General features: G+C 38.6%; 1 protein-coding gene across 3 annotated transcripts in view; it reads right to left on the bottom strand.

The window, feature by feature from the left end:
- Positions 1 to 25,476, bottom strand: part of BCLAF3 (BCLAF1 and THRAP3 family member 3) — a 48,072-nt gene that overhangs the window by 12,687 nt on the left and 9,909 nt on the right. Inside the window, exons 2-10 of one of the 3 annotated variants that reach the window (XM_037512629.2) lie at positions 24,790 to 24,864; positions 21,270 to 21,842; positions 20,244 to 20,900; positions 12,211 to 12,422; positions 10,598 to 10,712; positions 9,826 to 9,889; positions 7,945 to 8,060; positions 4,050 to 4,164; positions 1,549 to 1,647 (exon numbers count right to left, since the gene is read on the bottom strand). In XM_037512629.2, the coding sequence (XP_037368526.1) occupies positions 1,549 to 1,647; positions 4,050 to 4,164; positions 7,945 to 8,060; positions 9,826 to 9,889; positions 10,598 to 10,712; positions 12,211 to 12,422; positions 20,244 to 20,900; positions 21,270 to 21,842; positions 24,790 to 24,830 (1,992 nt within the window). In that variant the 5' untranslated portion in view covers positions 24,831 to 24,864. Of the gene's footprint in view, positions 1 to 1,548; positions 1,648 to 4,049; positions 4,165 to 7,944; positions 8,061 to 9,825; positions 9,890 to 10,597; positions 10,713 to 12,210; positions 12,435 to 20,243; positions 20,901 to 21,269; positions 21,843 to 24,789; positions 24,865 to 25,476 lie in introns of all 3 variants that reach the window. The other 2 variants (XM_037512630.2, XM_037512628.2) reach the window with 2 other exon arrangements.

Here is a 25,476-nt window from a genome sequence, read left to right as displayed (position 1 = left end):
TTACTATCTGGCTTTGAATTAGTCTACTTTATATAAAAAGTATTTTTCAAAATAAAATAGCTCTTTTTCTTAGGAAGGATTATTTCTTCTTCCTATTTTGCTATAAATAATTGTAAACTTCTAAATAATCATATAACATTACACAGGTTTAAATAATTGATAAAAACAAAAGATTATTGCATTTATTTTTAAAAACACATTTATAATTAATGCCTAAAAACTTTCCCTTATGGAGAAAATGTAACAAGATACAGAACTTAAAATAATCTTAGAAATCAATTACCTGACTAATAAGAAGAGCAGTATAGGTACCAGAAACCCTGTCATCTGAAAATACATGTACACAGTCTCTAATGCAGATATCATATTGTCAGTTGATTTCATGGCTCATTACTCAAGAGATTAAGAGATGGTATAAAACATGTTTTTATATTATATGCCATAGAAAAACTAATGTCACACATGTTTTCAGGTATATGAACCATTAACTAAAAATGTTACGTATGAGATGCCTACAAATTCTATCACTCCCAAGGGGAAAAGTATCTTTCCACATCTAGAAATTCTGACTCTCAAGAAGTCAGAGAGTAACAGATCACTCAACTACCCCCTTAGTCTAAGGTTTGAGGATAATTTATACTATCTTTCTGCTCATATTAACTTCTTCCTGATAGGTGAACTAGACTATGTAGTCTGCTGCCTACCACTACTACTACCACCACCACCACCACCACCACCACCACCACTACTACTACTACTACTACTACTACAACTACTACTACTACTTCTTCACACACACACATACCCCCTCAGATTCTTTTCTTTTGGGAAGTGGAGAAAAGAGACATGGTAGAGTGAAGAATATGAACAAAGTACTTATCAGAAGCAGGAAATTCCATCAAAATGCATTTTTAAAGCACCTTAACTTCTGAGAGCCAGCAGAGAGAAATACAGTATTTTTTGCATTATAATTCTTATTCTTTATGTTTGGGAAACAAGGTGTTCTGGATAATCAAACATGTTGGTTGACATAAAACTATCACATCAGACACAGCTATACAAATAATTAGAATACAATGAAATATACTTTAACAAAACTTGCTAGACCAGAATCTTTCTCGATGATGCATGAATCCTCTGAGGGGCGCATCCTCTGAGGGGTCTATGGACAGTGTTTTTTAACCCATGAATTCTGGGAAAATTTCTATAGCTCTGCACTTAAATCTTAGAGGTAACAGGGTAGGTTTAAAGGGAGGGATTGGGATTTTGCCCACCTCCTCACCTAGAGCAAATCTATCTGTTCTGTTTTATGTGTTTGCATTTCCATGTAATATATGAAAAAGGGTTCCACTGGTAACAATTATTGGAAATGTTCTGAAGGAAGGGATCATAATTAAATTGATTATAATTAACTGTAAATGTCCATAAATGCTGGTTTATAGATATTTGAAAAAAAATCACAAAAGATTTCTAATTTACTGATATTTCTAAGGTATGTTCAAAGCATAAACCCAAAGCTGGAATCAAATGGAAAGTAACACACAGTACCTTAACAGGTTTTCTAAAGCCTCTTGTGTTCTGGTAGTTTCCCCCACCTTCAAATGGCTTGTAAGGAATGGTGTCTTTTCTCTGCATAGTAGGATAATTCTGCATGAAAAAAGTATTAGTATGGGTTAATACACCTTAAAGTTTATTTAGAAAAGTTCATTTTTCCACTAAAAACATACATTTTAAATGTATAGGATTAAGAACACAAAACAGGGAGCATATAGCTTTACTACAGGAATATACACACATCTTCCTAGGCTAGCTTTGAGGGGTTAATTTAATTCACAAATGTTAGAAGTGAAAAAAAAAAAGCCTTGTATAACACAACAGATAACTTTTAGAAAATGTACTATAAATCTTGTATTTATTTAGGTAAGCAAAAGAGAAATAAACCTATTATTATCTGGAGTCACTAAGGAGTTCCCACTACCTAAGAAGAAAACAAATTTTCAGTACTGCATGAGGCAAATTTTCTGATTCAGATAACTGATTGAGGTGATGCTCATGCCATAACCAGGAAAGTGTAATAAGTTAGTCTATTAAGACTATAAACTAAGGGCCTCCCTGGTGGCGTAAGGGGTTAAGACACAACCTATGAAGCGGACTGCAGCCACTGCAGCATGAGTTCAATCCCCAGCCAGGAAGTTACCCACATGGCGCAGCAGACCTCTCCTGACTTGCCCGCTGCTCCCCTCAGCAGTGTGTTTCAGTCAATCTGGCTGTTCTGTTCCCCACTCTGTCTCTGGTGAATCCTCTCACATTCCCCGCCCCACACACGTCTGGCCTGCACCCCAGTTCTTGTATGCATAATAAACCTTTAAAAAAAAGACTATAAACTATAAGAACTGGAATCCTTTGGTTTCTGTTGAATCAGCAACACCACACACACTGATTAAAAAAAACAGAAAGAGGAGTCATGGAGCAGGCTGTAGGATGCAGGATGCTGTTCAAGAGCACAATCCCGGCCGTTTTATTGACAGAAAAGTGTGGGTCAAACTGAATATTGGACTTAGGGCTTTAGGGAGGGTGAGTCTACTGATATACTCCCCACCCCCCAATCTTATTAACAAGGAGTTCCATTGATCAGTCCCTGGGGAGCAAAGCACATCAGTCTATACTCCTGCCCCCACCGATCCGGGAGGTACATCTATTGCCCCAGGGCAATCAAGTGTCCTGCTCTTGTCTAACTTGAAAGGAGCCCTGTACACTACACCCACAGGTTCCAGAATGGGACCCATTCTGAAGATGGTTTATTTTTTCTAACATCAACAGTCTTACAACCTTCTATTTACTCCATTTGCTGTGGAGTCTATAATTTCCACAAATCTTCCTTTTTCACATCTTGATCTTTCTCCCCAGTATATTTTTTTAAAGATTTATTTATTTTTGCATACAAGAGCTGGGGTACAGGCCAGAGATGCAGGGGGTGAGAGGATCCACTAGAGACAGAGTGGGGAACAGAACAGGCAGACTGACTGAAATACACTGCTGAGGGGAGCAGCGGGTGAGAAAGGAGAGGTCTGCTTCGCCATGTGGGTTTCTCCTTGGCAGGCCGGGGATTGAACTCATGCTGCAGAGGCTGCGGATTGCTTCATAGTGTGGTGCTTAATCCCTTGTGCCACCAGGGAGGCCTCTCCTCAGTATATTAAAAGTCATATCCTTTTCATAGTAGTCACCTTGAAATTACAATAAGTATAAATTTGCACAAGTTCATAAAGATATATGTTAATGAGATGAGACATTGGGGGATCTCGGGAGGGAAGGGATGTATTTTGCTTGTGATAGGATGTGAATCATTTGGGGACCAGAGGGAGGGCTGTACCAGGAAGCGTTGACCAGGTCCCCAACAATCCCCACCTTTTGGTATCCAGGCCCCTATGTCCTCCCTCCCTTTGAGTGCAGGCTAGACCTTGTGACTTGCTTCTTACAAACTATGGTAGAAGGGATGTCATGTCACTTCTATGGTTAAATGACAAAATAATCTAGTTTCTGTCTCTCTAGCCATTACTTGCTGGCTCTTATGGAAGCCAGTGGCTATTTCATGAACTGCCCCATGAAAAGACAAATCTTCAGAAACAGAAAGTAGATTAGTGGTTAGCTGGGGGCAGGAACAGGGACTAATTAAACAGGCATGGGAGTTCTTACCAGGACCGTGAGTTATGATCATAATTCAGTTCTGTTACACATCTTGGTAAATTTATATAAAATCATTAAATTGCACATCTAAAATGGATTAATATTATGGCACATAAATTATACCTTAATAAAACTATTTCCAAAAAATCTTAAGAAAGCTAGTACCATATAACATACAGTAAAATCCTGGTAAGTCCAACAAAAGATGACCATTGTTTTTGTCATAATAATACAAAAGAATAGTATAATATGTACTTAATGAATAATTAAAAGTACTATGAAAAACATTGGTGATCCCTGTACATATAGATGTGAGAAGGAGAAAGAAATCTATAAAAATGAAAAATTTGGAACTGTAATCTTACAGCTTGAGGTTTCTGAATAAATTTTCTAAAATTTGATTTTATAAAATGTGTAGGTTTTTGGAATCCATCATCATGAGTATTCTTCAAGCTTGAAAAACTGGAATGCTGTTCATTCCTAATAAAAGAGAAAATAATCTTTTGTTAGTTTAACCTTAATCCAACAAACAAGAAAAATCCAAATAGCCCCTTCAGAGAGAATTAAAGTACACACAACAGTTAAGAAAAACAACAACCCATCAATGCTCTATCATTACCAAAATTACTCTCAAGGCTAAAACCTTCATTTTTCTACAAACATTATTTAGCTAGATTGGAAGTTAGCAACAAAGGAAAAACGTATTCCCTGGACCAAAGTTCTCAATCTGGGTTGACTGACAGGCTTTCTGGACCATTCAGAGGTGTTTTTTCTGAAAGGATACTCACTCCTCTCAAGCCTTAGCATCACCAGACCCCCCGTGCCAACAGATTTTTTTTTTGGACGAAAGCACTGGAGACAAGCATGTTGGTAGTTCAGACCCTGTCTCTGGCAGAGGGGTCTTTGACAGCTCTCTCTCCTTTCATCCCAGGTCAGGAGGCCACAAACGGCTTCGGGGAGGGAGGTTCTTCCTTGAACTCCTCCTCTGAACTCTGGGGCCTCTTTTTCATAGTCCTTGGGGAGTCCTCTCCCTGTCACATCCCACATCTCCCCATGATGCTCTCTGGTGAACAAACTGCTCACTGCCGCGACCCAGCTTAGGCCCTCCCACAGGTGCTCCACTGACACTGAGAGAAAATCCACATTCTTCCTCAGGTCCCCCAAGGTGCTCTGCGCTCCAACAGTTACTGCCTCACTGGCTACTTCATATCAATCTCCAAACAAGCATGCTGAGCTTCAGAACATTTAGCGATGTACAGGTCCTGGCACAAGTCACAATTTCTCCTGCTCCCACATTTGCACATACAGTTCCTTCTGCTGTAATTTCCTTTTAACTTAGTTAACTTCAAGTTTTAGCGTCATGTGCCTCTCCTCCAGGAAGGCATTCCTAGACCCCTCTCAAGTGAACTAGGTAACCATGCTATATACAAAACCAGCATTTTGGTTTAAACAGGTGTCACCTATAACAGCAACTGTAGGCACACCTGTCTGCCTAACCCAGCAGGGCGCGATCCTTCAGAGCAGGAGCTATGGACAGTCCCTTTAAGGGCTCTAGCTCCAACCCCTAGATGTGGACATGAAATAGCCACTCACAGAGTATTTTGAAATGTTAAAAGAAAAAAAACCCATATTCTGTCAAAATGCTTATGATAAGAAGTCCAAAGAGTATAGTACAGAACCCTATATGAGTATAAATTCAATTATTTAAAATAGACACATATATACCCAGAAAAAGTAACAGAAAATATACTAAATATTAGTAGTGATCATCTCTGACTAATGAAATTAAGAATGCCCTAAAAACTTTATTTTATACTTTATTCTATTCTTCCAAATGTTTACCATTGGTATGTACAACTATTTATTTCTTTTTTTTCCCAAAGATTTATTTATTTGTTTATATAAGCACTGAGTACAGTCAGAAGGACGGGAGGGTGAGAGGATTCACCAGAGACAGAGCGGGGAACAGAACAGACAGACTGACGAAATACACTGCTGAGGGGAGCAGCGGGCGTGGCAGGAGAGGTCTGCGCGCTATGTGGGACCCTCACTGGCGGCCAGGGATCGAGCCGGCACTGCACAGGCTGCGGGCAGCTTTGCAGCCCAGCGCTCAACTGCTGCACCATCGGGGAGGCCATGTACAACTATTTCTATAAACAAAACAATGAAACTTTAAAATATCCTCTCTGCAAAGCATATATCTGATAAAGGAGTAGTATTCAGGATATATAACGAAGTCTTACATCTTAATAATAAAGAGACAATAACTCAATTATCAAGTTGCCAAAGTTTTTGAATAGATATTTATGCAAAGAACACAGAAAAAGCATATGACAAGACACTAAACATCACTAGTCACTAGGGAAATGCTAATCCAAGGCACAATAAGATACTATGCTATGCCCACTAGGACGGCCATTAGAAAAAAGAAGAAAAAAAAAAACCTGGGCCTCCCTGGTGGTGCAAGGGGTTAAGTCTCAGCACTAGGAAGCTATTGCCAGCCATTGCAGCATGAGCTCGATCCCCAGCCAGGGAGCTGACCCACATGGCGCAGACCTCTCCTGTCTCGCCCGCTGCTCCCCTCAGCAGTGTATTTCAGTCAGTCTGCCTGTTCTACTCCCCACTCTGTCTCTGGTGGGCCCTCTAACCAAGGTAGGGAACTTAGTAATACTAGTTACAAGAGGAAGAAAAAGTATGTCAAGAGAAGACATGGAGACATTAGGGTAAGAGGTTAGCCAGAAATCAGAGGAAATAGAGAATAACAGAATCCTGGAGATTAGACAAGATGCCCCAGTATTAGGTTTGTTTGGGAAGAAGAGTCCAAGGTATCAGGAAACAGTGATCTCAATGTAAATACATTATAATCCCAACATCCTCTGTCCTAACTATTTCTCTGGAAAGTTCTTCATTCATTCAACAATTATGAATTGAGCTCTAAGCAGTGCGGACACAGTTGTGAGCAAATACAGACAGATTGCATACAACTTTTTAAGGGAAAAAAATTACACAGTTGCTAAATCACTTATAGCCTATGATTTATGATTTCATTTCTCCTGAATTTCTATGGAAATCTATAAACAGACCTTACTAAAATGTTTATGCAAAAATATTAATGGTCAATTTTGATTAACTGAATTTCTAGGATAAAAGGTTAAATAAAATGTATTTCTTATTTTGACAAGGAAATTAAATTTGCATAAAGTGAGATTAAAGTTTCTATACTTTATTTTTAAGATTTATTTATGCATGCATGCAAGAACTGGGGTGTAGGCCAGAGGTGTGTAGGGGTGAGAGGATTCACTAGAGACAGAGTGGGGCACAGAACAGGCAGATCCACTGAAATACACTGCTGAGGGGAGCAGCGGGCGAGATAGGAGAGGTCTCCTGCGCGATGTGGGCCAGCTCCCTGGCCAGGGATCGAACTCCTACTGCAGTGGCTGTGTATAGCTTCATAGTGCTGAGACTTAACACCCTGTGCCACCAGGAAGTCCTCCAAAGTTTCTATATTTTATTTCTTTTTTATACCATTTTGATTTCTTTTTTTTTTTTAAAGATTTATTTTTTTATTTATACAAGCACTGGGTACAGTCAGAAGCACGGGAGGGTGAGAGAATTCACCAGAGCCAGAGCGGGGAGCAGAGCAGGCAGAAGGACCGAAGCACACTGCTGAGGGGAGCAACGGGCGGCAGGAGAGGTCTGCGCGCCATGTGGGACCCTCCTCCGTTGGCCGGGGAGCAGGCGGGGATCGAACTGGAGCTGCAGAGGCTGCGGGCAGCTTTGCAACCCAGTGCTCAACCGCTGTGCCACCGGGGAGGCCCGAAAGTTTCTATATTTTAAAAGAAGAAGAATAACAACTTCTGGTGAGGATGTAGAGAAAATGAAACTTGTAGACACAGCTGGTGGGACTATAAAATGGTGCCACTCTGCCCTACATCCCAGCTCTTGTATGCATAAATAAATAAAATAAATATAAATAAAATATAAATTTAAAAAATAAAATTAAAAAAAAGCCGTTACATTCCTCCCAGGAATTACAAAGACTTGAAATACTCACCTACCCAATAATTTTGTTGTTTAAATCAAATAGCATATGATCACTGAGTAACTCTGAAACATTTTAATAGATTTACTTAACCATAATATGGACTTGAAGGATCAGATCCCTACACTAAAATGAAAATTATCATCACACAAAATATTGAAAACTATGCTGAAACCAAAAGGTTCCTGGTCACAGAATGTTTTTCACCTACTGATTACCTCTCTGCAGCACCGGCTTTGTGAGAAATGCGCTCATCTTCATTCTGTAACCGTTCCTTTCTCCTCCTTTCAATGTCATGTCGTAAGTCATTCGGATCTATTATTTTGACCAGAGCCTGAGGAATTTTGACAGAAGACAAACAATTCACATTAGTGTTAGCTGCACAAAAACCTTAAGTAAAAATCCAAAATAAGTTATCTTGTACTCATCCTGCTAATGGTAGAACAAACCGATAAAAATGTTTTGAGATACAATTGCCTATAGAATCAGAAAAGTTCATAACTTCGAACCAGGAATCCCACTTCTGGGATACTATCCCAAGAAAAGGTAACCCATCCAATTATATTCAAAGTGTTATATTTCAAATAACAAAAAGATGGAAGCAACTCAAGTGCAAAAAAAAATTAAAGGGAAGAAATGATTTTATGGTAAAAAGTCAAAGGAATAATGTGCAGGTATTTAAATTATGGTAATATATGTTGTAGAAGTCAAAATAGAAAAACACTTATTGGAAAAAGTCAATTAAACTTTAAAAGCCTTAATAATAAAGAGGGGTCAAAGATTTTACATAAAAGGAATGTTTGTAAAATATAGATAAATAAGTAATATTAATTTTTTTAAAGGAGTGTTATTAGGGTTTAAGTAAAAAGAAAAAAGGCATCCAAAACTGCATATACTATGACAGCAACTATGTTAAAATACCAGATGTAAAACTGCAATAAAAACACAATCAAATAGGGCTTCCCTGGTGGCACAAGGGGTTAACAGATGGTGCACTATGAGGCTGTCTGCAGCCACTGCAGCACGACTTTGATCCCTGGCCAGGGAGCAACCCACATGGCGCAGCAGACCTCTCCTGTCTTGCCCACTGCTCCTCTCAGCAGTGTACTTTGGTCAATCTGCCTGTTCTGCTCCCCACTCTGTCTCTGGTGAATCCTCTCATCCCCCACACCTCTGGCCTGTGCCCCAGCTCTTGTATATGTAAAATAAAATAAATCTTTAAAAAAACACCCACACAATCAAATAATATTTTGTGTTAAATGGCTAAATTAGAGATAAGTCTTTAAAAATTGCCAAATTCCTACAGCTGATTACAGGACTTTGATAAAATATTTTCTGAAAATATAATTTATTTAATAAACTAACCTATCTTCATACGTTAAATAAAAACTGTAACCACTCTACAGTGAAAAAATTGTATGTTCTATCAGAAATGTATTAAAATTTCTTTTAAAAAAATCTTCATGCTCAATGAATAAGCAAGTTGTTCTTTTAGAACTTGATATACTTTTTCTAAAACAAGAGCTAGTTTTCTTCCCCCTGGTTAGTCAAGATAGTTTTTTTAATTTGCAAGGAAGTGGTGGCAGGGTGGAGAGGTGTGGCATGGAAATTACCACGCACAACATGTGACAATAAATATTGTGTTATTTCCATCATTTTGTTAGTTGATGTTCCATAGAATCTTTCATACATTCGACAGTAATCAGAAGGGCAATATAATGCGAAACTCAGTTTCCCTGCATTCATTCCACATACAATTAAAAATATATATTCCATATGGCATCAACCATACTTTCTGCAAGCTTCACAGTGTGAAGTTTTGGAATGAATATTAAAGGCAAAAATTCTGTGTCAATTTTATAAAGCTATTATTCTTAGGGATTGCCTCTCTTAGGCAATATTTTTGTTTTTTTCATTGTTATTTGCAACCTGGCTGATACATAGGATCAGCTAGGGGATTTGTAAATTTTGGATTCCTGTGTCTTAGTCTTTCTTCCTCATGTACTTTAATTCCCTTTACCAACCCCTCTATCATCAGTTTCCCTTCCCATTAGCATACCAACAATAAGATAATCTCATCACAATATGTATTCACTTACCTGTTCTGATTCACATACCATACTTTGTTTCCTCTTAATCTCAGTCAAAGACATATCTATTCTCCTAAAATTAAAAACACATGATACAATTAAATAATTGCTATACACTGATGCCTTGACTCCATTACTACAGAACAGAATTTGAAATGAAGCTGGTATGTCTTAGAGGAAGCAAAAGAAACTTGCTTCCAGCTGGTTTTTCATCTACATGGCAGTTTCCTAGGACATATATCTCCTGTGAATGAACATCACAGTGACAACTTAGTGATTCTCAAATCACTAGTCTGTGTAAGTGCTCTGGTGATGTACGGCATTCTAACATTAATTCAGCTCAGCTCTCACAAGACGGGGCACACCACCTATTCGGACAGGTATCAGTAGACGATGACATACGTGTTCACCCAGCTGCCCTCAGAACAGCCATTCCTGACCACATGAAGCAACATGATTTCAGTGGCTTGACAACTCTTTTTCATTCTTCCAGTGATAACTTCAGTAGGCAATTACTATAGACACAGCAGAATCAAATACATGTAAGCAAATATTTTCCAAATCCTATATATTCTAACAGTGCTAGTCAGTCAATGGCTTTACCACAACCTATTCATCAAAGTGCACTGGCTCAATACCTGTTGGGTCAGTCCTATTTTTAGGTAGGAAATGCTGTCCCAGAGAGTCTATAGCAAGCCCAGGTGAGTGCAGAAGGCAGCACCTTCCCACATGTGTCATTGCTTATTCCATAAGTAAACAGGTATAAATAATCAATCATTACCTGTGAATTTCTGGATCAGAATTCAATGTAATTTCATTTACATCTGCATCTTGTGTATCTTCCCTTTTTGAGAAACGCTCATGTAGGGTAATGCCAGGTGATGGGAAAAAATTTGCTGAAAAAAGAAAAATAGTTTTATCTCAGTGTAAAACTGATTCTACTTAAGACTACATATAAACACAGAAGAAGGAACTATTAAAAAAATATCCAACCTATTTGCTCTTGAAAAAATGAAGATTAATTTAATGCACAGAATTCAGAGTGCCCATGTGCTTTTCAAGTCCGAGCAGTAGAAAATAATGAAACAAACAAACAAAAAAAACAGCCAAACAAAAAACTACCTGATTTATCAACCCAAAGATTTTGTTCCTATTTGAGTGCCTGCTTACTTGTCAGGGGAAAAGACAGTGGCTCTCTCAAAGAGAGAAAGTTTCCTCTCAAAGGTAAGACCTTACTATTTATCTGGGAAATAAAGATGGTCCAACACTCTGCAGTTCACCTAGAGTAAAAATGACTCCAAAAACAACTCTGAAACATCAAACAATTCTGAACAAATGCTAAATGTTATGTTTACATACCACAGAGGGCTTCTCAGTGCCATTTTGCTGTAATATTAACTGAAGTTCATGAAGATACTCTGAAATCAGTTATGTTATAGGTTTTAGATAGGACAGAGAGAAAGAATACACATGACCCATCAAAATACTACTTAAGCAATCCTTTTCTCTAACTTACTGCTCCTTTTCTAGAACAATCTCCTGGATTTTTTCTGTAATACCAGCTTCCTTTTTTGCCAAGAATCATACTTGCTTTGGGTGACAGGGGCTGCAATTGAGGTGAATTACATGCTTTAAAGTAAAGATATGCTTTAGTGTGAGAAATGCAGAGAAAATAATTCATTTTCAAAATATGCTTTAGGAAGGCAAAAAGATTAATGCAATTATCTAGTAAGAAACGGAAAATAAAAATTGAAATTCTTGAAGGTCTCCAATTTATAACACCCACAATTACCTTATTTATACAGCATTAATGCAGAAAGTTGCTCTACACGACTGAATTTTCCAATTAATGGACATTGGCCAGAAGAAAAAAAAAATACAACAATTTAATGCAAATCTTTAAAATATTATTTAAGTAACTCCCGGATGTCATAAAGCATGCTAAGTCAAACTGGACTCTTATTGATCACTTAGCATTATCCTCATGGCACAAAGTCCTAGCGATGCCCTCTGGAGTTTTAAGAATATCACCAATCAACCTAGACTTCCAGATTTCTTAAATTTCTTATCTGGATTTTGTTGCTTCCTCCTGCCTGCTTGGTTATCACTAATTGTTTCTTGCTGCTCTGAGTACGCCTGTCTTTTGCAGCAGCCAACCTCTTTCTTTCAATTTCTAGACTACTCTGAGTTGAAGCATGAGGTTATTAGAACTACAAATAAAGAACAACTACGTCTGATTAATACCTATTTTCTCCCCCAGTCTTCCTAATTAATGATCTAACTTACAATGAAATATTAATTACTATACACACGAAATGTTAATTACCTATATCTCATGAACAGTCAGTACATTATTTTTGTGTTATCCCTAATGTATGTGCAAAATATACCAACCTTTAACTTGATGGATTATAGTTATGATTTCCTGAGCAAATTCTCCTGTAGTTTTGTTTTCAGTATTCTGAGTTGAGTCAAGATGTTCAAACACAGGATGAAAGTTCTCACTTTTCCTGCCAACAGCAACCAAATCATGTGACATCTGTCTCTCCAAATCATGTGACATCTGTCTCTCCAAATCATGTGACATCTGTCTCTCTGTGGAAAAGCTAGAAGCAACCCTAGAATAATTTGTAAATGTTTAACTAAATTTGAAACTATTTTAGTGAGAAAAGAACTTAGTAAAATTAATCAAGATAGCTATAAAACTAAAAAGAAATTTATCTTTTCTTATAATTACAACACTAAATTGTATGCCATAAAACAGGTATAATAATGAGGAGAAAATAGCAATACATGGTTTTGAATTCTCCTGTTCAAATCAGAGTTTATTAGATATTCACCACTTTAATAATAAAATCCTCAAAATTCTCAGTAAAACCTTTTTTTCCCTCAAAAAATACAAGGCATCGAAGATACTCAATATGCAAAAAATAATCAATTAGATTATTTTCTACTCCAAATGTCCATAAAATTGTAAATCCAGCAAACTTATACTACCTTGAAATACTACCACACTTTAAAAGCTGGTATCAAACATAATAGCTTCTCTGACTTCATAAAAATCTTTATAACTCTGTATGAGCAATGAGAAGCTTATAATGGTATTTTGAAATTAAATTTTATTCAGGTTAGCTTAATCACTGACTTTCAGCAAATAGACTTTTAGTTGTTAGCAAAGTTATATCCATTAGAACCAATTACAGTGTTTCCCCTAAATATATCCTTCAAAAAATACTACCATCTGTTACATAACCCCAGGCACCTTACCACTTTCATGTTTTGTGAATTTTTGTAACTTTTATTACAAACTCTCCTGACCATTAGGTACCATTATAAAGCTGTGATGATGACACACAGCTCCCAATTATTGAGGGCTTACCCATGGGTCAAACACAGGGGCTGGGGACTTTTAGGCATTACCTCATTTAATCTTTACAGTAGCCCCGAGAGGAAGGTGCCATGGCACTGAGAATGGATATCCTGGTGGTTTTGCTTTACATCCCAGAGTTGAACATTCATATCCTTCCAAGTGTCTAAAAGCGAAACTACACCTTACTCCAAGAATGCTGCTCTTGCTTAAGATTACTCTTAACTTCTTTGTCTGGAGGCAGTTTTTGCATCACACTAGGAAATGTTTCATTATTTTATATTTATACCTGATTTTGAACCCAAAATGGCACTACCCAGCTTGCACCCATCTTACTCCTCTGTACTTCCACCCTAACTATAGCTTTTGGCTCTTCAAAAAATCAAATTCACCATCCAAAGAATCAAGATTTACAACTACTGGGTTCATTATGGGTATATTACAGGCTCCAAGGATAAATCTAAAAGAGAGCCTGAAGTATGTTTTAAACCATAGCAACACCATGGAATAAATTAACTCTTTATATAACAAAAATGAACCAAACAGGTACATTTTGGGGTGTGGGTGTAAGCACACATTTTACTCATTTTTTTTAATGCTCCAGGGTTATAAGGGGCCTAGGATATTTTTTTTTTTTAAAGATTTATTGATTGATTGATTTATACAAGCACTGGGTATAGTCAGAAGCGCGGGAGGGTGAGAGAATTCACCAGAGCCAGAGCGGGGTGCAGAGCAGGCAGAAGGACCGAAGTACGCTGCTGAGGGGAGCAGCGGGCAGCAGGAGAGGTCTGCGCGCCATGTGGGACCCTCCCCCGGTGGCCGGGGAGCTGCCCCGGATCGAACGGGCGCTGCAGAGGCTGCGGCAGCCTGGGGCCTAGGATATTAACTAAAAAAAAAAATTAACTCCCTTAACAAGACAGTTTGAAGCACCTATTTTTAACTTATCAAAGGAAAGGCTTCCATCTGACTTTCCATGTTTCCTGTTCTCAAACCAGCACTGTAAAGAGACTCCTTGTGATGGTAGAAACATGGAAAAGTGATTAAGCACCAGGTTGATAACTCTGCTGTGGTTTCCTTGATTCATTAGAAGGACTTTCATTAGAAGGTCCATTTCCTTTTGTTCCTCCTAATTTGCTCCAAGCTGCCTGAAAACTAGTAAAGAGACATTTAGTGACAAGCACTAGAAGCTAGACAAGGCCTTGTAACAACTTCCACTAACAAAGAAGTACAAATGCTATCTGTTTAAAAGGATTGAATGACACAGAAAACCTGTTCCATACTAAAAATATAGCTTTGAAAAACATTTTACAAGAAAAGATGTCTCATTTGAGCTTAAAAAACACCCCATAAATAAAGGAATAGCAGTAGATAATATTTTTCATTGCAACCTGTTTCTCCCAAGAAGAAACCAGTTGATAGAGGCGTCCAGTTTTTCTCCAGGTAATTATTAAAATTTATTTGTCATTTATTACAAGTTAATTATTGGTATAACTCTTATTCCCACTCCATACCCAACCCTGGCCCATGAGAGTGAACCCATGGTTCACTTTGAAGCATGCCTCACTGAGGTTTTAGTGTTTAAATTTGCTATCAGTTAACAAATTTATCCTAGAGCTACCCCAGCGCAAGGTTTTTAATGAAGAATATTAAAACTAAATAAAACTGTCATTTTCTAGACTACATACATTAAAATAGAATAATCTGAAATTTTAGTCTTTTAAAAAACAATTATGCTATTGGTGTTACAAGAAAAGACTTCTTGAGACTGGAGAACACAAAATACTCAAGATATTTGTAAATTCAATCACCTCATGGTTGACACTTTCCTTTTTTACTGTATGATATGTCCTGATTAGCCAGTTAGTAATTTCAGGAGATATCCCCAATACAAATAGCCAAGCTAAAAAGATCAAACATTTGACATGCATTTTAGATGTTTATAACAATTAAAATATAGCCAAACAACTGTATTACATACTACTTTTTTTTTTTTCCCCCGCCGGCGGCCGGGGAATGAACCGGCGCTGCAGAGGCTGCCGGCAGCCTCGCAGCCCAGCACTCAACCGCTGCACCACCAGGGGAGGCCCTAGTCTGTACTACTTCTAATACATCTTTCAGGTTCGTTTGTTCCTTCCCCGACTCCACTTCTGATTTTTTCTGATGTTCTAAGAAAACTACAAAGCTACATTAAACCTTGATTTTCTTTTGTATACATTTACGATCCACGCAAAAAAACCCCAAAAAACAAAAAACCTCACGGCAAAACAACACTAACAAAAAACCGACAACAACCGAAGCCAATGGATAATCCCTACCCTCTTGAGGCTCTTAATATATAACAAAACTGACATGACACATACAAAGCTTTCCTTTCTCAGTTTTCTTTCAACTAATAACTATCATGAGCACTTTCCCAATTACTATATAATCTGAAGAACACATTTAGAATTTTTGGAGTTGAGGGAAAAGGGTTAGGGTGGCTGCTATACCCTTAACGCAGTGTCTCATTACCTTTCTCGCAAGTCTCACCAGCTCTAATACCCTTCTTCCAAGCCACCTCACAAAAGTGTCCTCCAGCAGCCAGAACTCAGCTGTCTGCCCACTAATCCTGTGAAATCAGGCTGGCAGTCTTACCTTCAAGGTGCCTGTTCCTTTCCTCGACTGCTGAGAACCACACAGTTCAAAGTTCCTGTGTATGTTTTCTGCCTTTGTTAACCTATTAAACATAAATGTCTCATCTCATCTCCATGTGTCTAAAACACACCAACCTTCAAAGCCTACCTTACACATCAACTTTTTTTTTTAAAGATTTATTTATTTATACAAGAACCGGGGTACAGGCCAGAGGTGCGGTGGGTGAGAGGATTCACCAGAGACAGAGTGGGGAACAGAACAGGCAGACTGACTGAAATACACTGCTCCGGGGAGCAGCAGGGAGACAGGAGAGGTCTGCTGCGCCATGTGGGATTCTCGAACCTGCGCTGCAGAGGCTGCGGACAGCTTCACAGCGCGGCACTCACCCACCTGCGCCACCAGGGAGGCCCCACACATCAACTTCTGAAAGAAGTGTTCCCCTGAAGCTCCCAGCTTGAAATAGTCTGAATCACACACCACCTCCTATGTCACTCACTATGTGCACAGTACTTACCAATGCCCCCTATCTTTATAAGACCAGAGAAGAAATCTAATGCTATGCCAATCTATAGTCCCAGGGTACCCTCACAGGCATTCTCACAGAGGGACAGGTCTCCAAAAAATACTGCTGAATGAATATAAATAAGTGGAAAATGATTTAGTCAAATTGAAATGAGTGTTTCAGCTAAAGAGATGACAGATGTCAACATTGTAATTGAGGTCTAAAATTTTAATTTTGTTTTTTACCTTTTGTGGCTTTTTATTTTAAAAAATTTACTTTAGACTAAATTTTAAAAATTTATTTTTTTTATAATATAAAACCTCAAATATAAAAACCAGAGAATCCTATGATGAGCTGATCAACCCAACCGCAATAGTTATCCACACAGGGCCAATACAAGGGGACTTGTAGACCCAGGAGGAACTACAGGTTAATTTGGGTCCCAAAATGTATGGCCAGGTGACCTCCCCACTGTCACAAAGCTGCTTAGTAGCCCACCAGAGAAGCAAAATCCTATGCACCCCCACCCCCCAACAGAATGTTCACTTCCCTGTACTAGAACCCCTAAGATATACTAACAGAAGCTAGAGTGAAAAGTCGGAATGAAAGGGGGTATTCATTAAAGAAATTTTTTATTTTAAAAAATGTATATGAGAATTAACAGAGGAAAAAAACCTTAGTATTTTGATATATGACAGCCATGCAGTAGGTGTGTGTATCACAAAACATCTCCATCTGTAGTTGATTTTGTCTCCGACTGAACAGTACTCCTCATAGGTAACCTTGTAAACAAGGTTCTCTGTTGTGGCAAATAACCTGGTAATGGTTTTTCACGTTGTTCTCTGCCTACTCAGCACCCTCTTCCTCAGAGCAGGAGGACTTCAGTGTCCTCAGGGCCAGTCACCCATCTCATACCCTTTCAGAATGGAGAAAGACCTGATGGGAGTAGGAAGGCCCTCTGTCTAGCTCTTCAGTGGGAGATAAAAGGATTTAGTGCAAATGCAGCTGTGTACTCGTTCACCATCAACTTTGATAGCCAACCTCCTATCTTAGCAACCTAATACCAGCACCTGGAGTGATCAAAGAAGTCTCAGGTCCATCTGAACCAGCTTGTTCTTCTCTGGAAACTGACCCCCCTCCTGTTCCCTTCACTTCCTTTCTAGCCCGTCCAAGATTCAGCCTCTCAACTACTTTGCCCAACATGAAACCAAAACTCCCTACATCTGCCCTAAGACTTCCAGATATATATAACAGTTACAGTCTGGGGTTTATAAGGACCTTAGTATAAATGTTCATACTGTGATTACCTAACTTATATTCTGAAACATAAAATTATGACTCACGTAACTTCTACCTCTGATAATGCAATTTCTGAGAAAGTGGGTCACTAGAATATAGTCTTTGTTAACAGAAGTGAATATTTAAGCAAGTGTCTACCTACTGCTGTTCTAGATACAAAGTGAAATCTAGAAAAATCACTAAGTGATAACCTTGTTTTCAACCACATTGTTAACTAGAATATCAATACCTGACCAAAGCTAACAAAGTAAAAAATACACCTATGAGCCATTCTAGTAGTTCCCCAAAATGAATAAACTCTAGATTTTAACCAACAAAGAAACCTCTCTATCCACTCTATGTTTACCTAAATCTGTTCAAGTGGAGAAAAATCTAATTTATGTTAACAGTTGAGACCATGACTCTACTGAGGGCATTAACTATCTTTGTTTTATGGACACTCCATCAGTTCATACATAATTAAACTCAAACTCACAAAACTCTTCCACAATTCATTCATCAATAAATAATTATAATCAAAGAGAAAGATTTTGTTAACTATGACACTTTATCATATTGAAAAGATGCATGTATTTATTAAGTCATTTATCTTCAGGTCTTTGAATAGAAAGGATTTGCAGTGGAAGTTCTTTATTACACAAGTAGTTCTACAGGCCTCTGTCAAGTAATTCAAACAAGTGCTGGCAGGCCCACTGACAGGTCATGAAATCTCAGTAAATTATACTTTGTAAATTCAAAACAAGAGATACAGCAGCCATAATTTTAGGAAGTTCATTTTTGTGATACATGAATTGGAGTTTCTATTTCTCAAAATCAAATTATAAAATTTAATGTTATCTTCAATAGGTAAATGAAAAATGAAATTCTTTAAAATTGGTATTTCTACATTCTTTAAAAGTGTTAAAGCCAATTTATTCTCTTTTATGTGTGAACTACTTTGTTACTAAACATGGGGTAGCATTACTTTTATTTTAAAAAAAATCAAGATTTTAATGATTTGATCGTATATAATTCTGCCTCAAAAAATATAATAAAAAATTAAACAGCGAAGTATTTAAAGGGCAGTGTACTGACACCTGCAATTCACTTTGAAGTGCATCAAGCAAAAGTATGATGGAATAAAAGATGAATAGATTGACAAATATGTTACTATGGAAAGCAGAGTAAAATGCTAATTGCAGACTCCAGGAAGCGGGTATACAGGTGTTCCAGTACAATTCTTTCAACTTTCCTGTATGTTTGAACATTTTCATAATATAATGTTCAAAAGAAAAAAAGTTTAAAGTATCCTCCTTAAACTTGATACAGCAACCTTTGCACGCTTAAGAACTAGTAGAAAATATAGAACAAAATGATTTAAGATTACATAAAATAGGGTATACAGTGTTATGACAACTAGGTACAAATATACATCAAAAAATAGCAAAAGGAACTTACTAAAATATTACTAAAACTATCCTGGGGTAGTAGGATTATGAGTGAATTTCACCTCTATTTGTGTCATGCACACATATATAATGGAATTGCATTTATAAATGCTTTCTATGCACATGTAAACATATGTATGTATATTTAAAATATTTTTTGCAAGGACAATGAATGTAAGGACATATGGGGGGGAATGTCATATCTAACTGTAAGAAACAAAATATATTTTGTTTTTTAAAAAAAAGAAGGGACTGTGGGTTCACCTGCCTCCCAAGCACATCCTAACATCAGATTTAATCTTCTCTTGTTTTTGATGCAAAAACCGGTGAGTCAACTCTGAACATAAATATACCAAATCAACATGGTCCATCACTTTTCTATTCACATACTGGTAGTATATTAAGGAAATGAACAGACTTCATTGACATACCTAATTGCAGTGCCTGACTATCCTCAGAATCATAAACAGAGATACTGTTCACAATGCAACAAAGCACGCAAGCCTGTTTTAGGAGAACATGTCTATTATGACTATCGTGAATGCTTTTTTAAAAAAATAGTAAGAGCTAAACCAAATAGCATAAATATGCTGTTTTCTAAACTAATTTCCACTATCTAGCAGAATCGAGTTGGTTGAACCTTAGTCATTTCGAGTTGGCAACAAGAACCATGTTAAGTCACCCGCTTCCCTGAGTCACAAGAGGATATGGGGACTTGAGCCTCCGGTGCCCTGACTCAGATAAGCCACTTCATCTCTCAAGGCCTCACTAGCCTTCTCTATAAAATCTCTGCTCGCGAAGGTCTCTTCCAGGTCAAAAATACTCTGACTATCAGGAAACAGTGGAAACAGGCACTGAGAAACTGAACAAGGAATAGGTCTCTTTGAACTCCACCCAACCTATCTTTCCCTGGATACAGAAAATCTGGTAGCATCAGAACATGTAAATTCATGAAAAGGAACAACTCTGTAGAATGTCTTGCACCTAAAAAGCATGTTGAGACACAATGTAGAGAAAGCAGGCAAGAGCTCACCCTGTGTCTAATCACAGGATTCATCCTCATTACAGGCCATGTTTGAAGTGTTTTCCCCCCTCGACGGACTCTAAACACACCGCCAATACCACTTTCCAAGTTTCAAATAAAACTGGCAGCAGAAATAGTCATTAAATATCAATAAGAAAAAAATAAAGATAATACCTGAATGTATCTGCTATGTTCTTCACATTTACTTTAACTGTAAGGGATTTCTTCCTCAGATAGTCAGATGAAGGTTTCATGGCAGAAAATGTCCCATCGAGCTGGTTACTGGAAGAGTTGCTCTCCTTTCTGCCGTCCCCGTCTTTCCTTCCTTTGTCTCTCCGCTTGTCAGCATAGGGCCGCATACCATCATCACTTTTACTGGAATGAGTACTGGCAGTGCTGCTTTTTTTGGATGGTCTAACAGGTTCTTTGACTTGCTCCCCTTCAGTCTCTCTTCCTCTCCCAGCATTAAAACAGCTGGACTCTCTGTTTATAGGACCTTTTTGAGAACTGTGTTTTCTCTCCTCCTCCTTAGAGTACTTCTGAGTTCTTCCATCAGAAAAGTCCTGGTCTCCATCTGAGGTCTTGTGACGTTTGTGGTGATAGTCACAGGAGATCCTGGTTGCTGAACTGGACTCTGGGGGTTCCCTCTGAGGATGTCGGTGAGTTTGGGGTCCAACGTTCCACTGATCTTTCTTTTCTTGGTAAGGTAGAAGAGAATACCCAGACTTCCACTGTGGGTTTCTGACAGGCTCTCGGTTTTCATACCTCTCCACATCTTTAGGTCTTTTTGATGAGTGTGCATATTTTCTGAAATCACGATCCTCAGGATACCTGTGTTGACATAAAGAAGTTTACGCTTGCACTAGAAAAAAGAGAGAATTTACATAAGTGGACTGCTGGGCAGCCTGGCTTTAACTGCAGAATGCAGTAGCAAATGAACCTGTAATCCCTCAAACCAATTCACAGAGGCACAGGACAGTTAGAGGAAAATACCATCTTTTAAAAATATTCTAGACATTAACATGATTTACTCCAAAAATAAACACTTTCACGACTCCCAGTAGACCATGATTACATTACAATGTTTTTTATCTTTTTAGACAAAAGCCTTTCAAGGTGGTTATCCTCAACCATGAAGGAAACAGACCTTTTCACTTGAAGCTTTATACCAAGTTGCCCAGGATTACTGTTTGCCCATACCTCTTCTGAAAAGAGTTCCTCTTCTCAAAATCTTCGGATCCTCTTCTAAATGACTGAGAATATTTTTCACTTTCTATCCTCTGGTACCTCAACTCATCCTCATGCCATTTTTCTTCGAATCTGTAAGAATCTGCTGTTGACCTCGGAGGTGGTTTCCCTCCTTTTCCACTTCCTCTCACTCTGTGGTCATCAGGAACGTATCTTCCCTGCACATTCTGGGGATAACAATTCCTCTGGGAACTGTAGGGTACATCTTCTGAGTATTTGGGCAGATACTGAGACCTTCTGTTACCGTCCCCTCTTCCCGGTAAATATACCCCATGAGGCTTATAAGCATAAACATTTTCTAAAGAGTTTCTTCTTATATTTGGGGAAGGTGATCGATGTTCATAAGATCGGTAATGTATATTTCCATGAGGAGGACTCCTTGGTTTACTCTGCCCATATTTCTCATCGTCCATTCTCCAACCAAGAGGTCTTTGTGGATCTTTCCTATATTCACAGTCATAATATAGTCCATAAGGATGCCTTTGCTTGTAGTGTTCAGAATTTCTAGGTACTGGTGATAAGGACCTGTATAAACAAACATAAAAGTTTAGTTCATTTAAAAATAATAAACTATGTTTGCCCAAATGTGATCTACTTAAATAAAATACTTGGCTTTCCACTGCTTCTTCCACTCAAATTTAAGTCATCAATTTGCTACATCTGCATTCTAAATTGTCCTTTGGGGGTCTGATTGTGGTTATGCCCAATTCAACAAGTAGATTCTTTCCAGGTGAACCAATGTACCCCATGTGCATATCAAATGGAATGAGCACACCCTCACTGTTGAAGGAGGACCAGCTTAGGCACATAGCAGGATCCATTTTGCAACATGGCTGACGCCAATGTTTTGGCAAAAAGGTCAGTAAGCAAAAGCTTACATCAGGTTCAACAGTCAGGTAAGAAACAAGCAGATGGAGGGCTAGACCTATACAAAGAAATGTGTGGGAGTCTCTGGCAAAGTGAGCATAATACCTGAAATTAAATCAGATTCTGAGAGTTTATGGTGCCACAGCAAGCCCAAACTCAGACACAAGACTGACTACAGTTTCTCCAATTGACTGTCTATCCTCTCCATGAAAGCAATGAGGAGCAAAAATGATATAATTAAACTGGGAGGGATGGAGCACAGTAAGAAAATCTTAAAACCTGAATCTCATGCTTAGCGCCTCCATAAGTTGTACTAATATAGACTAGCTGCTTTTCTTTCCCAGACCTGTCCCCTTGTATATCTAATGAAAAAAGTGGTGTTCAAACAGAGCATGTAACTTTGGTGAATGTGTTTTAATGCAACACTCCCTGGATGGCACATCCTTTCTCTAACTACCATCTTCATCACCACAGTGTTGCCAACATGGAGACTTTCTTTCCCACAGAGGACGAAGCCACCTATATCCAGGAAAACCTGTCTGGGTTGCCCAGACTTCAAAATAAGAGAGAAGAGTGCCACTATCAGGAATACAATAAAGCTCAATTTTGCAGGTGGGGACGTTTCCTCCCATCTGTGTAATTTCCTAGTCTTTTCTCTTAGGGTTTAATGTCTTCTTATCAATAAAGAAGCTGCTTTTGCAGTTTCTGTCACTGTCCTGTCTTTAGAAGCGGTTCTGCAACTGGTGCAACCATGAGTAAAACCCATTCATTTGTTGACAGTCCTTTCTACAAGAAAGGAAGCAGATTTAGCTTCCCTAAGTACAGACTGGTGCTCATGCACTGGACCTGGCAACATCTTCCTCTGGGGTCACCCAAGGACACGCACTAGCAAGCGTGTTATTTAGCTGAAGCAGAAAGTCTGACATCCACCCCGTTGCACCTCATCACAGCAGAAAGCAACTGGAGCCTCTGAGACTCTTCTACCGCTAAGGAACAAAGCCGGCAACCAGAGGCAGGGATCGCCAAACTGGATGCAATACTCAATCTCCTACTGCAATCCTCGCCTCACGTTGAATACCACTTTGATGTTCTATTTCAATCAGTGTTTTACTGTACAGGACCCCCGTCTTCTGAGGAAGGTTGCTAGAATGGTCGTTAGCATTTTTCAGTTCCCCTAAAGGGACAAAGGAGACCCAAGAAATCTGCTGGGAGACAATTCTCCATGGGTCTCTGGCATCCTGAACGCCTTGTGAGTAGAGGAACTGAAAGCTTTCGTTCCAAGGCAAACAGCCTGAGAGATAGAGATACAGCTTCCTTGGGATAGAGGAATGATGTATTTGTTGTCCAGGATACCAGGCAACATCTCTTCCAGGCAAAGGCTGGGTGGGTGCGCTTGAGTCCACGGTGTGGCTCAGGCTCCTCAGCTGCTTCACTGCGCAGCACCTGCCCTCAGGGACTCAGGGAACACAGGAAAATGAACCTTAGGCTGGCGGCTGCACTATGAGTAATAAAGGTCTGCATCTCTCACCCAGGAATACCTCCTGGCAGGCTACTGTGTTAGTTTTCAAGGAGGGTAAAGTATCAGACCCTTTACAGCTCTGATGGCGTCCTGAGGTGGAATCTAGAAACCAGACACTAAGCTTGGCAGAGTCTTCTATGCCCCCTCACCAGGAACGACCACAAAAGGGCAAAACGAAACGCTCTCTGTGATGACCACCAGGTAAAATCATTCACTTCTCTACATTCCCTTTTCTTTCTTTCTGAAGCCTCTCCTTTACAATTTGGTCTGGTGCATTGCAAAATGAAAACTGCTGAAGCATGATTAACTAGTCATTACAGAACCATAATGAACAAACCCAATGGCCAAGTCATATCAAATTGAAAAATCTTGGCTTGCTTTTATATATCTAATCATGGTCCTTCTTTAAGTTCTAGAACCCACTTGGCACTTTCACAGCTCTGACTTTGCTCCTATTGTCCCCCTAAACTGGAATCTTCTTCTTCTTTCTGCCCTTAGGAATTCTACTCATGCTTAACAGACAGCTAAAATCTCATGACTTCTTTGGAGACTTCCTTAATATGTTATATTTGCCTTAGCAGCCCCAGCAGCTGCCCACAGCGGGTACACAACAAATACTGGTTGAGCTGTTCCAATCTATACTACTGACTCTACGGACCAGGAAAGAGAGGACGGCTGAACTACAACTGAGTAGTTTAAACCGCTATTATTTTCCCATGAAGAAGAAAAAATAGGAAACTCCCAATTTCTTTAAACATATTGATTGTGAAAAAAGTAAAATATACCAAAGAGTTCTAAACTACTTACTGATGCAAAAAATGTAACACTCTCTAAGATGTTTCTCTGTCCCTTGTAGAGGCCGTTGCATTTATTTTTATTATGGGTTAATTCTAGCTGCCTGCCATAATTACTGTAAATAAAGCTATCAGTTCCCAGTACCTAGAAAAATTACCTCTATCACTATGAAGTAACTTTTGTGAATTACCCATGATATTATTAAAATAGGTTTTTAACAATACTGATGAATTTGAAAGTCGAAGCACACCCCAACCCCATGCTTACTCCGCTAAACTAAGAACTGCTCACCTGTATTTCCACCTGGGGGATCTAGAGCGTGACCGTGCCATCCTTTGACACGTGAGTCACTATCCACTTTTTACACTGCAAAGAAACAGAGTATTAGCAAGTTTGTAGAAAGAGTCTGCAATCTGCTCTAAAAACAGAATGCCACCAACAGTTACTTAAGTCCTCTGTGCCTCAGTTTCCTCATCTGTAAAATGGGGGGGGTGATGGTTAACAGGTAATACTTTATTGGAATGTCATAAGGATAAAGTGAATTAAATCAGGAGTCAGCAAACATTTTCTGTAAAGGGCCAAATAGAAACTATTTTAGGATTTGCAGGGCATATAAAATCTTCACCACATCATCATATTTTCTAAAAAAAAAAATGTAAAAACCATTCTAGGCTCAAGGACTATACAAAAACAGGCCCTGTAGGCCAAATGTACTACAGTTTGATGATCCCTGAGTTTAGTGATTTAAAAAGCTTAGAATAATGCCTGGCACACAGCACTGCTAAATAAGTATTCCACAAAGAAGAAAAAATTACCCAGAATTCCTCTCAATGAACACAACCACTACTCCTTCCCATGTTTTGCCATGTACATGAATACTCATATAATCACAGTCAAAATGTTTAGGAATACTTGATATATCCTGCTTTTTAAATTGCCTGATAATAAGAATTACAAAGCCTAATTATAGTACTCAAT

This window comes from Talpa occidentalis, unplaced genomic scaffold, assembly GCF_014898055.3.
Source record: "Talpa occidentalis isolate TD23 unplaced genomic scaffold, MPIMG_talOcc4v2.1 talOcc4.15, whole genome shotgun sequence".
NCBI lineage: Eukaryota > Metazoa > Chordata > Mammalia > Eulipotyphla > Talpidae > Talpa > Talpa occidentalis.
Note: the sequence above shows the minus strand (reverse complement) of the source record. Positions and strands in the feature narration are given on the sequence as shown.